The sequence below is a fragment of the Phyllobates terribilis genome, unplaced genomic scaffold (assembly GCF_046119375.1).
Source record: "Phyllobates terribilis strain yellow unplaced genomic scaffold, ASM4611937v1 Scaffold_11__3_contigs__length_659146591, whole genome shotgun sequence".
In the NCBI taxonomy this organism is placed as follows: domain Eukaryota; kingdom Metazoa; phylum Chordata; class Amphibia; order Anura; family Dendrobatidae; genus Phyllobates; species Phyllobates terribilis.
Window position 1 is genome coordinate 412677298 of NW_027362771.1, and position 12420 is coordinate 412689717.

At 41.8% G+C, this 12420-nt stretch overlaps 1 protein-coding gene across 2 annotated transcripts in view; it reads left to right on the forward strand.

Moving 5' to 3' along the window:
• The window catches only part of GALK2 (galactokinase 2), a 430984-nt gene that overhangs the window by 201471 nt on the left and 217093 nt on the right, over positions 1–12420 (forward strand). For both annotated transcript variants that reach the window (XM_073653081.1, XM_073653082.1), the window contains one exon: positions 7734–7832. In XM_073653081.1, the coding sequence (XP_073509182.1) occupies positions 7734–7832 (99 nt within the window). The remainder of the gene's footprint in view (positions 1–7733; positions 7833–12420) is intronic.

The window sequence follows — 12420 nt, forward strand, 5'->3', positions numbered from 1 at the left end:
CACACGGCATGGTTAGGAAGGGAAGAAGCGCCATTGACTTTTTTAATGTAAAATTTGCTTGAATAATTAGCGGACACCATGTCGCGTTTGGGGAGCCTCTGATGTGCCTAAACAGTGAAAACTCCCCACAAGTGACAGCATTTTAAAAACTAGACTCCTCAGGGAACTTATCTAGATATGTGGTGAGCACCCTGAACCTCCAGGAGCTTCACTGAAGTTTAGAACATTGAGCCGTGAAAAAAATAAATCAAACTTTTTCCACAAAAATGATCTTTTAGCCCCACATTTTTTATTTTCACAAGGGTAAGAGGAGAAAATGGACCTCAAAAATTGTTGTGCAATTTCTCCTGAATACGCCGATACTCCATAGGTGGGGAAAAACCACTGTTTGGGCTTACCATAGGGTTCAGAAGGGAAGGAGCACTGTGTGACCTTTTGAACGCAAAATTGGCTGGAGAGCGGACACCACGTTGCGTTTGGAGAGTCCCCGATGTTCCTAAACAGTGAAAACATGCGAAACATGTGGGGCGGGGACTCGAGCATGTCACTTGAGTACCCGTGCACCTGATACAAACTCGAGTAGCGAACACTTAAGCTCAACACTAGTCGCCATATCGACTTTTGAAAAAATCCCAACCCCAACACAATCCTAACCATAACCCTAATCCTAACCCTAACACAACCCTAATCCTAACCGTAACCCTAATTCTAACCTCAACACAACCGTAACCCAAATCCTAACCCTAAGGCTATGTGCCCATGATGCAGAAATGCTCCGGATTTTTCCTGAGCGTTTCTGCATCTCCCCTGGCAGATAAAAGCATGCGGATTGTAAATGCGTTTTTCCTGCCAGGGACATGCGGATGTGAAGCGTTCTTCACATGCATTTCCGCATGCGGGTTGACAAGCGCTTTCCAAGCGATTTTAGCATCACTTGGAAAGTGCTTGTCAACTTGGTCACACTATATAAATCCATGCAAACAGCATGGATTTATATAGTGTGACCCCAAAGAATGGTTAATAATAAAAAAATAAATCTATACTTACCTTCCGATCGCCCCGCAGTCTTGCTTCCCTCCGTCCTGGCTGCCGGCAGATCGCGGTACACTGAAGGACCTGCTGACGTCAGCATCACGTGACCCGTCACATGACTATGACGTCAGCGCAGGTCCTTCAGTCCACCGCGATCTGCTGGCATGGGAGGACGAGCTCAGCGGGGGCCGCCAGAAGGTAAATATAACATACATTTTTTATTTTATTCTTTTTTTAACAGGTACTATGGTACCTGGGTCTGGAGGAGAGTCTCCTCTCCTCCAGACCCGGGTACCATCCGCACACTTAAACGCATGGAATGCGCATCTACATATACAGTGATGCGGAATCCATGCGTTCCAATGCAAGTCAATGGCGGTGAAAACGCAGCGCTTCCGCAAAATAATTGGTATTGCTGCGTTTTTTTCCGCAATGATAATCCGCAGCGGAAATTTCCACAGCATGTGCACAGCACATGCGGATTATCATTGGAAAACATGGCAGGCCTTCTACCATGCGTTTTTTAAGCGTTTCTGCAGCGCTTTTGCCGCTGCGGAAACGCTTAAAAAACGCATCATGGGCACACCGCCTAACACAACTCTATCTCGAGGGATCCATTCACTATAATGAGGCAGCAGAGTTACTCTGGACTATGTCTGGCCTCTGTTTAGCGGTGTCCTTTTTTTCAGAGGTTCACGAAACTGTGGCCTTCAGCACTTTTATGCACGACTAATAAAAAGACGGACACTGTGGGATCACAGACCAGACGTTGTCCACGGTGCCTCGATTTGCCTCATTACAGGGAATCTTCCGCCAGGGGTTCTGTCTGAATTCACATATTTCAGAGATTTACAAGGAAACACCAGTTGAAGCACTCAGCGTAGAGCACAGGATAAATGTGAGCCGAGCCATACTGCTATCTTTGGGACGCATAATAAACAAGTCAGCAGCAGGTGAAGAATTGCTTTTATTTATTTTTTACGCATTTTCTCGTGCGGTGTGAGTGATGACTTTATTCTTTGAGTTAGAGCAATTACAGCGATACCAGATTTATATGGGGGGTTTTATGTTTGGCTGCTGTCACACACTAAAAAACGCTTTTTTTTTTTTGTTGCAAAGGCTAGTTTTTGCATCGCCATATTTTGAGAGCTATAATTTTTCCGTATTTCGGTCGACAGAGTCATGTGATCACTTATTTTTTGCGGGACAAGTTGACGTTTTTATTGGTACCATTTTCGGGCAAATTACATTTTTTGATCGCTTTCTATTCTGATTTTTGGGAGGCAGAATAAACAAAAACCAACAATTCAGGAATTGTTTTTTTTTTATGTTGTTCCACGTGTGGTAAAATTGATAAGGCAGCTTTATTCTACGGGTCAGTTCTCTTACAGCGATACTACAACCCCTGGCAAAAATTATGGAATCACCGGGCTCGGAGGATGTTCATTCAGTTGTTTAATGTTGTTAAAAAAAAGCAGATCACAGACATGGCACAAAACTAAAGTAATTTCAAATGGCAACTTTAGGGCTTTAAGAAACACTAAAAGAAATCAAGATTAAAAATGTGGTACTCAGTAAGGGTAATTTTTTTCAGACCAAGCAGTGGGAAAAAATACACATTTTTAATCTTGATTTCTTTTAGTGTTTCTTAAAGCCCTAAAGTTGCCATTTGAAATTACTTTAGTTTTGCGCCATGTCTGTGATCTGCTTTTTTTTAACAACATTAAACAACTGAATGAACATCCTCCGAACCCAGTGATTCCATAATTTTTGCCTGGAGTAACATTTCTGGTGTAAAGAGCATTGGAACTTTTGATGAATTTGACATCCAGGCGTAGCCACGCCTTGTCCTGCCATGGACTCTTCCCCAGCTCTACCCAATTTGGCAAAGCTGGTTCAAAATTTTTGCTTACAAATATTGTAACTTCTCAAAGCATTTTACTCCAGTTTTCTATAGTAAAAGCTTTGATGAATTGCCCCCTACATGTTTGTTCTTACAAGCATGTTGTGTGGATCATTATTTCTAGCTTCTGCCCATTCTAGCTTTATGATCCTCATGGCTCCATTGTCATGTCCCTGGGCAGATTGTGAAATGGGCAGTCAAGCCGAGTGTGTCACTCCACTCGTGTTGTCCTATTTAAAACTAGATTACCCATGTCCCTCCTGCACTTCTCTGTGCCATCAGAACTTATAGGGGATATCCGGGACTATTTTATTTTTTTCTCATGTCGCTAAGAATTGACAGGCAGGTAGTTGCCAACTACCTGTCTGTACTGCCCTGCGCCAGCTCAGACCAATCACAGACCGCTCCTATCGGCAATTCTGCTGCTTCATGTCAACAGAGCAGCTCTTCATCTTCTGGGCTGCTCTTTCGATGGGGTGTGAAAGCCGTCGTAATGCTGATTGACAACTGGCTCCCAGTGGAATCAAAGGAAGCTGCAGAATTGCCGCAGCCGTGGTCCATGACTGCTCTAAGCCGGCAAAGATCGGCTACCTGCCTGTACGTTCTTAGGCTTGTAATAGAAAAATAAATTGGTCCCAGATAACCCCTTTAAGATTGTACTCCATATGTTGCATGCATGAAAGAACATATTTTCTTACGAATAAAACACTTTAAAAAACAATATATTCTGTTTATTACTTAAAGTTGTGTAAAACCGTACTTGATCTTTATTGTGCAAATACCTTTTAATCAAATGTATTTAAAGCAAAATATTGTAGCAGAATCTCTGTCATGGCAGCACTTAAGGAACGTAGCTGTTCTAGGATCTGTACTTGGTTGTATTTCTTTTCCTTTGTTTCTTGTTTCTGTGTACCTGGAAAATGTATTCACGGCTCATTAGTAAAATCTCCACATTCTTTTAAGCACAAAAAAAAAAAATTTTTTTTGTAAATATCTTTTACGATCAAAGGTTGTCCCATAGCTGCACATGTTAGACATTTTTCCATGTTGTAAATGACTGATTACACAAGACCCAGGAGTATACATACTTCTTAGCACATGAAAGTGGGTTTACTGTTAAGAGGTTATTTATATTCCCAATTACACCATCTATTTGTATATTTCCAAAGCTTATATATGAAAGGTATTATGGATGGTCTAATCCATTCTTTGTCGCTGGACTACCACATTTGCAATGTTGTGGTCAACAAGAGTCTAAGAACTTAAAACTGTTTTAGTCTGCATTGTTAACATTGACGTTGTCTGCCTTCTTAAGTTCAGTGTGACACTAGTCACTACTCACGGACAAGCCGTGAAGTCAAAAGTCAGGAGGGTATGTCATAAACAGAGGGGTGAGACAAAGGCATAGTCAGGTCAAAGTCAGAATTCCAAGAAAGTAGCAGATCACGACAAAAGGGCTAGGCAAATGGATGGTCAAGACAAATCCAGGGTCATGCAACAAAGATCAGAATACAAGACTAGGAGCACAGAGCAAACACACAGCACTTGAGCTAGGCTACAATTGGCAAATCTAAGGCAGAGAGTCGACTAAATAGCCAGGTAATTATCCCGAATAGGAGACACATGAAAGAAGCCCCGGCATGCCCTGACCCTGATTGGACTGCTAAGCTGTCACCTAAGACACTGACAGCTCAGCACTCCCCAGCTCCTGATTGGATGGCTAAGCTGTCCTTCACCATACTGACAGCTCAGCACGCCCCTGCCCTAGATTGAACTGCAGAACAGTCATTCACTGAGTCCAGATACACCAATAGTTGGAATCATGATACTTAGTCCATGTATATGTTTTGTGGACCATGCAGACAAATGCATGTTCTTTTAATCACATTAATGCTAGGGTCACACAACCATTTTTCTCTTATCCGAGAAAATCGATCCGATTATGCTGATCACACTCTTGATTACACCCTGATCAGAGTTTGATCACAGTGTAATCCGATATTATCGGCTGTTGAGAAAAAACAAATTCTCCATCTTTTCCATTCTGTCAGTCTGTGAAAATCAGATGGCACTCTAATGTCATCCTAGTGTGGTCCGATTTTTTTCCACTAACCCATAGACATGAATGGCTGAGTGTAATCCGTTAATCGGATGCAGCTCGTGCATACTGAGATTTTTTTTCCCTTGGACTGAGTTGGTTGGAGGAAAAAAAATCAGACATGTGCAATGTCCCATAGATTAACACTGGGACGAGTGCTATCCATCAAACCAACGGATAGCACTTGTTCAATTTTTACGGCGGTCTGCACGAGCCCTAATACTTGGCTTCCTGGTCAGGCATCTTAGAAAAAACAGAACTCTCTGTGTACAAGTAGACAGCAATATTTATTTTTGGAGAAATCTTCCAATTATTCAGTGTTTAAATAATTGGTGCATAAAAATGAATGCTAGATTTTACCCTGGCAATCATACAACTCTTGTAAAACACTTGTAAAACCCAAGTTCTCTAAAACAGCAACCTTTTAGAAGATGTATTCATTTTTCATTTGACTATTTTGATTTTTATATACAATTATTATCCATCTTGACCTGAAGATTTCTGCAAAGACTTTGTTTTCCTACACAATCATATGTCAACTATGAATATTATTAACTCTTTCCCGACATGATGATTTTTGACTTTTTGTTTTTGCACTTTCGTCACCTCTCCCTCTCCTTCCTGTTTTGCAAGAATCATAACTATTTTATTTTTACAACCACATAGACGTATAAGGGCCTGTTTCTTTGCAGGCGGAGTTGTTTTGAATTACACCATTTATTTTACCATTCAATGTACTGCAAAAGTGGGGAAAATCCAATTGATATAAAATTACCAAACGTATAGTTTTTTTTTATTTTTATTTTAATGTTAAATAAATTCATAAATTTGTATTAAAAAAAATATCTTTATGTTGCCATATAATTCGAGACTCGTAAATGTGTCGAGGCTTGTATTTTGCATAGTGACCTTACATTTTAATTGATACCATCTTGGGATAGATGCAACCTTTTGATTTTGTCTTATTTCATTTTTCGTGGTGTTACATCAAACAAAAAGCTAATTGGTTTTATATTTTGAAAGATATATATATATTTATTTATTTTTTAAATTTTTAACTACATATTGCGATACCATAGTATTGCATCATATCGTGAAGGTCATGGTCATCTATGAAGCCCATCTATATGCCGGTCTTCACAGAAGTACCATGATGGCCGGCACAGCGGTCTTCAGCAGACCCTTGGTTGCTCTATCTGCACTGTACAATCACATCGCAGGATGGCCCCTCTGGACTGCAGACATTAGATGTTAAAGATTGAAAGCTGCAATCAAGAGTTTACCAGAAGTGGGCAGACATGGCCAGTGTCTACCAGTAATGATACCAGCTCAGCTCCAGAGCTTGGATCAAAGAAGGGGAGCCTTCATATATCAGGAAGGGGTTAATATAAAGCACATCCATTGTCACCTAAGGCCAAACCTATGATCCTATTAATGTTACTACACTTATTTGGACAAAACCCGTTTGTTTTGACTCCCCTATAAATCTGTATTTGTGGACTGATATTTTAATAGGTAAAGGATAATTTGCCACTGCGAGATCCTTCTGGCAGTGTTTTGATATCCCACCGTACAAAAGACTTGAACATGTTTAAAACAAATGTTCATGCCACATCTTTTCCCCTTCTAAGGACATTTGTCAACAGAAAATGATCTATTGTGAAAATCAGGTTGTTAGTTTTCATTTTAAATGTATTTAAAACAAATCTATTAAAAGAACATAAAATCTTGCAATTTTCACAGCTAAACACAGCAAAATGTTTTAGTTGCCAAACATCAGGATTTTTCATTTTTATATATATATTTTTCTAATAAAGCTTGGCCATTTCAGCGGTTGCCCGATATGTGCCTCAATAATGTATTTTTTTTTATTACAGAATATTTTGTAGATTAATTTCTTCACATATTAGTTCATTTATCACTGGTAACAAACAGTAGTTGTTTGCAATTGACATATGATATTTTGCACATAATTATCATGTTATAAATAAGGGAGATTATAATTATTGTCATTCAGTATAACAATATTTCCGAATGCCTGCCTACACTGAGCTGAGTGTGGTAACCACATTAACCGGCTATAAACCGCTGCAGGGACCACATGTCATGTCTGACAAAATCATACTCCGTTTGCATAATGAATTCAGACTCCAAAATTTTTTTTTTGTTTGCCAAAACAAAGTAATTATTAGCTTTTGTGTCAGGCATTGTGCTTAAAAGTAGCTACTTCTTGCACATCACTTGGCTTGGAAATTGGACAGAGACCACAAAGTGTGGGTGGAGGTTCCGGACTGAATGTCTTTTGCTCTCAATCTCTCTTATTCTATTAAAGGGGGCTCTTATGATGTATTTTCTCTTCCCCTTTGTATTGTCAATGTCATTTTAAAGGACTGAATGTACAAACCATTCTTGCTTTAGGACATTCTTTCTTTTATACCAGTGTTAGGCTTCTTACAGACTTTTTTGATTCGTTTCCATATAATCCATTTATAGTCATGCAAGAATCCTCAGCCAGAATTATAAACTGTGATAGTCCTCCCGAACACTGTGCCTAGTAGTGGCATGTGTATATGAAAAAAATACATGTGTATATAAAATAATAGCATGCACAATTGGGAGCTAATATCTAACACACAACCAAGAGGGAAAGAACATACAAAGCCTAATTGAGTAACTATTGAATTGCCTTTGATTTTTCAGGTGGAACTTGCCGAAACATGTGCAAAATGTGAGCATTATATTGGCACAGAAGGTGGTGGTATGGACCAGTCAATCTCATTCCTGGCAGAAGAAGGAACTGTAAGTGGCACAGAATTAGCTGTCTAATATTAACCTTTTCTTTGTATTGTACGTAATATAGTATGTAATGCGGATTGCAGCTTTCATTTCAATAGTGCACAGTAATGGAATGTCATTTTGATTAGAAGATATAATGAGTATATTTTCCAACAGTTAATTAGATTTAACAGAAATTCAATTCCTTTTAGTTGAAGTTACTAAAACCTTTCGTGTATCAAAAGGGACTGACAGCATGTCTTTATGGAAGCTCAATTGTACTTGTAATTAAATAAACATATAAAGAATTGACCTGGATGACTACATGTATTGTGCTATATTTATTATTTAGTTAAAGTAGGTATTGAGACAACTCCTTTATCCACAGGATAGGTGATAACTTGCTGTTTGCAAGGGACCCATCCACTCAGTCACCCGTTAGAATAGAGGGGTGGCTGCTGGCACATGTGGCACTACAACATTTAGGGTCTACGGGACTGCCGGAGATAGCCTATTTCAGAGCTCAGCTATCTGTTACGGTTACATACATAGCAAATAAAGCAGTGGCATAAATGTGCAGCCACCACTCCCTTCTGTTGTGGTATTATAGAGCCGCCTTCTTTGGATCAGTGGAGATCCTAGTGGTTTGGTAACCCAGTGATCAGCAAGGTATCACATATTCCGAGTTTGGACAATTCTTTTAAGGCCAAAGAACATATCAGTTGGGCAGCACGGTGGCTCAGTGGTTAGCACTGTTACTTTAAAGCACTGGTGTCCTGGGTTGAAATCTCACCAAGGAAAACCTCTGTAAGGAGTTTGTGTGTTCTCCCCATTTTTGCGTGGGTTTCCTCCCACACGCCAAAAAAATACTGATGGGCTCACAATCTAAATTCCCTAATTAGGTACCGCGATGATGATGTCTGTAAAGCGCTGTGGAATATGATTGTGCCATATAAGTAAAGCATAATAATAATACCACTCTTCAGGGTTGCCACCTTGATTTTGTTATTTTTTTTCTAGGCAGCTTAACAAAAATTCACATACAGCCAATATTTTTACATGCATATTAGAGAACTATGATAAATCTTTAAGATATTAAGTGATGCATGTCTGCAGCCCATAGTACTGATATGAAAACATTCAATGCCGTCGCTGTGACCGGTAAAATTATGGCAATTACAGTCATTGTAATCTGTATAAATTTCTCCAGCTTCAAAAAAATCACAGACGCATCATTTTTTTACGGGCAGGAAAATAATGACCTTTTTCTACTGACTGTCCAGGAATTTCTGGACGGTTAGCAACTGTACCAGTCTTTTCCGTTGTTCCAGTGCATATGCTTACAAGTCAGACTTTGACAAGGTAAAGTCAATGTAGTTTCTGTATTTTCAAAAGCGAGTTGAGCGGACCTGATATATAAGCCTAACAAATAGGATAATCTAGTGCAAAGTTAGCTTTGGTTCTATTCATATTACATTTGGACTGTGCTTCCAGGATATACACACTGCAAAGTGTTCCTGGTGGACATCTTCACGTTTTGAGCTCCTTCTCGCTCTACTGTTTTTTTGTTTACTCCGTCCTCCAAAAACCCTAACTTTTTTATTTTCCATGAACATAGCCATATGAAGGCTTTTTTGTGGGACAGGGTCCTCATTTACGGGAAGCGGCTTTCCTGTATCTGTCTTGACTGGCCATAGCCAAGCTCGGTCCACGGCTGTTAACCATTTAAACGGCACTGACAACCTTAGACAGCGATATTAAATGGAACATATGCCCATTGTCATGTACATTGACTCCCATTGGCCCTGCATGACTCGATTGCAGGGGACGAAGGGGTTAAAATGGCAGTCTTCATCAGGCCCCAATCGCTGTCATCTCGGTACTCCTGTGAACCTAAGCCATATACTGAGCTCCATAGGAGACTGAGATTTTCACTGTATAGTGCAATACTGTCATATTGCAGTATATTTTACCAGAGATCAAACAAGTTCAAGTCCCCTAATGGAACTATAAATAAATAAAAAAAAAAAAAAGAGAAAGCAAAAATAAATAAATATTCACATCCCCACTAGTGTTGAGCATTCCGATACTGAAATATCGGGTATCGGCCGATATTCACTGTATCGGAATTCCGATACTTAATTCCGATACTTTTATAATATCGAATACCGGAATCGGAAGTTCCCATAATGCCTGCGCTCTGCAGTGTCTGTGAAGGATGACAAGCTGGATGGCAGCGCTCAGCTGAGATCCAGCCTGTCATCAGAATGCCATCCCAGCGTGGGAGAATTCTCCTGATTGTTTAAAAGCCGGCGCGCGGTAAAAAGCCGCCGGCTTTTAAACAATCACGCAGCCCCATACTGCTTCCCCGCAGCCTCCCACCCCGATCCTCCTCTCCCCTCGCCACCTCCAATCCCAATCTTAAATTAGGACCGGGCGGGGAGCACAGCACCAAGGAGCGAAGGACCCGGGCGGGGAAGCCGGCAGTGAAAAGACTTCACCGCCGGCTTTCCCGTTCTGTGCTGCGCTTTCCCGCCGGTTATTTCAAATGAACAGCTGAGGTATCAGGTGATGCCGATCAGCTGTTCATTTGAAGTCGCCGCGTTGCCCTCAGTGGGTTCATGTGAGTTCATGCTTGACTGCATGAACTCACATCAACTTTCCCACGGCCGCACAGGTCAGCCACTCCTCCCAGACCCGTCATGATTAGTGTGTGTGCGGGGTGTGTGTGCGCGGGGTGTGTGCGCGGGGTGTGTGCGCGGGGTGTGTGCGCGGGGTGTGTGTGCGATGTCTGTGCGTGCAGGCAGACATAGGCCGATGTGACACTACTACTCCCATCGGCCTATGTCTGTCCCCCGTCCACTCCTGCCAGCAGGATCAGCTCGATGGGAGCAGTAGTTCCCATCAGCCTGATCCTGCTATTTAAATTGCCCTACTGTGTCCCCAATAAATGTTAAATACATGTCATTGGTGGCCAGTGGTTGCCTAAAAGAAATTAGTTCATACATTACCTGTCCCCGCCGATCGCCACCTAAAATAAAGTAAAAAATAAAAAACTACACCTATACTCACCTAGACACCTAATTCCCCGAAGCCATCGATCTCCTGTAATAAAATATAAAATAATAAACCACAACCTTATCCTTACCCCTCCGTAGCAGTCCACGAGTGTCCCACGAAGATCTCCAGTTCAGAGCAGCCACATAGAATGTGACCGCTCTGAACCGCTGCCGCCGCTAGAATGACGGGGCCGTAAGGGTTCACCGGAGTTCAGGCAGCGCTGCTCCGGTTAGCTCCTTTACGGCACTGCTGTATCGTGAGAAATTCCCACGGTACAGCAGTGCCGTAAAGGAGGTCTCCGGAGCTGCGCTGCCTGAATGCACTCCGGTGACCTCAGTCAGTGGCTCCCGCTGCCGGGAGCGGACGTGTTCCCGGCAGCGTGAGCTTACAGCAGCCATGCACAGCTGTCACCATCTCCAGATGTGACAGCTGTGCATGGGAGATCAGCGCAGGAACGTGGACAGGTAACTATTATTTTTTTAGTAAACTAAGAATTAAATAAAATGGTGTTTTATTTCAAATAAATTATTTTTTTCTGGGTGTAGTGTGTTTTTTCTTTTTAACACTTTGTAGGTTAGTAATGGGGGTGTCATATAGACGGCCATCATTACTAACCTGGGCTTCATGGCAGCTGGCGCTGACATGAACCCCACCACTATTACCCCCTGCCACCGCACCAGGGCAGCGTGGAAGAGCGAGGCTAAGTGCCAGAATTGGCGCATCCTATGGATGCGCCATTTCTGGGGCGGCTGACGGCTGGTGTTTCTAGCCTGGGAGGGGGCCAATATTCATGGCACCCTTCCTGAGCTATTAATATCAGCCCCCAGCTGTCTGCCTAGCCTTTGCTAGCTATTAAAATAGGGGGGACCCCACGTCATTTTTTTTGGGGGGGTCCCCCATTTTAATAGCTAGTAAAGGCTAGGTATTCAGCTGGGGGCTGATATTAGTAGCCTGGGAAGCTCCGTGGGTTTTACCCCCTTCCCAGGCTTCAAACATCTGCCCCAGCCGTCTGCTTAACCTCCGCTAGAGACTAAAATTATGGGGGATCCCACGCCATTTTTTTTTTAAATAAATCCTTTATTTTAACACTAAATGACATTTGAGGACTTAATAAAGATGCAGTCCCTAAATTATTATTTATTTTTTAATAAATTTTTCCCAAAACTTTTGACGTGGGCTTCGCCATATTTTTGTATGCCAGCCAGGTACAGCATCCAGCTTCTATGAACGCGCCATTTTCCGGGGCGGCCGCGGACTGCAATTTTCAGCGGGGGGGGGGGCAGAAAGCTTGGGCCTCCCTGCGCTGCAGATTCCATCCCCCAGCTGCCTAGTTGTACCTGGCTGGACACAAAAATAGGGAGAAGCTCCACGTTTTTTTTTTTTTAATTATTTCATGAAATTCATGGAATAATTAAGAAAAAAAGGGCTTCCCTATATTGTTGTGTCCAACCAGGTACAAATAGGCAGCTGGTGGTTGGGGGCAGCCCATTCCTGCCTGCTGTACCTGGCTGGACACAAATATAGTGTGAAGCCCCACGTCAATTTTTTTTTA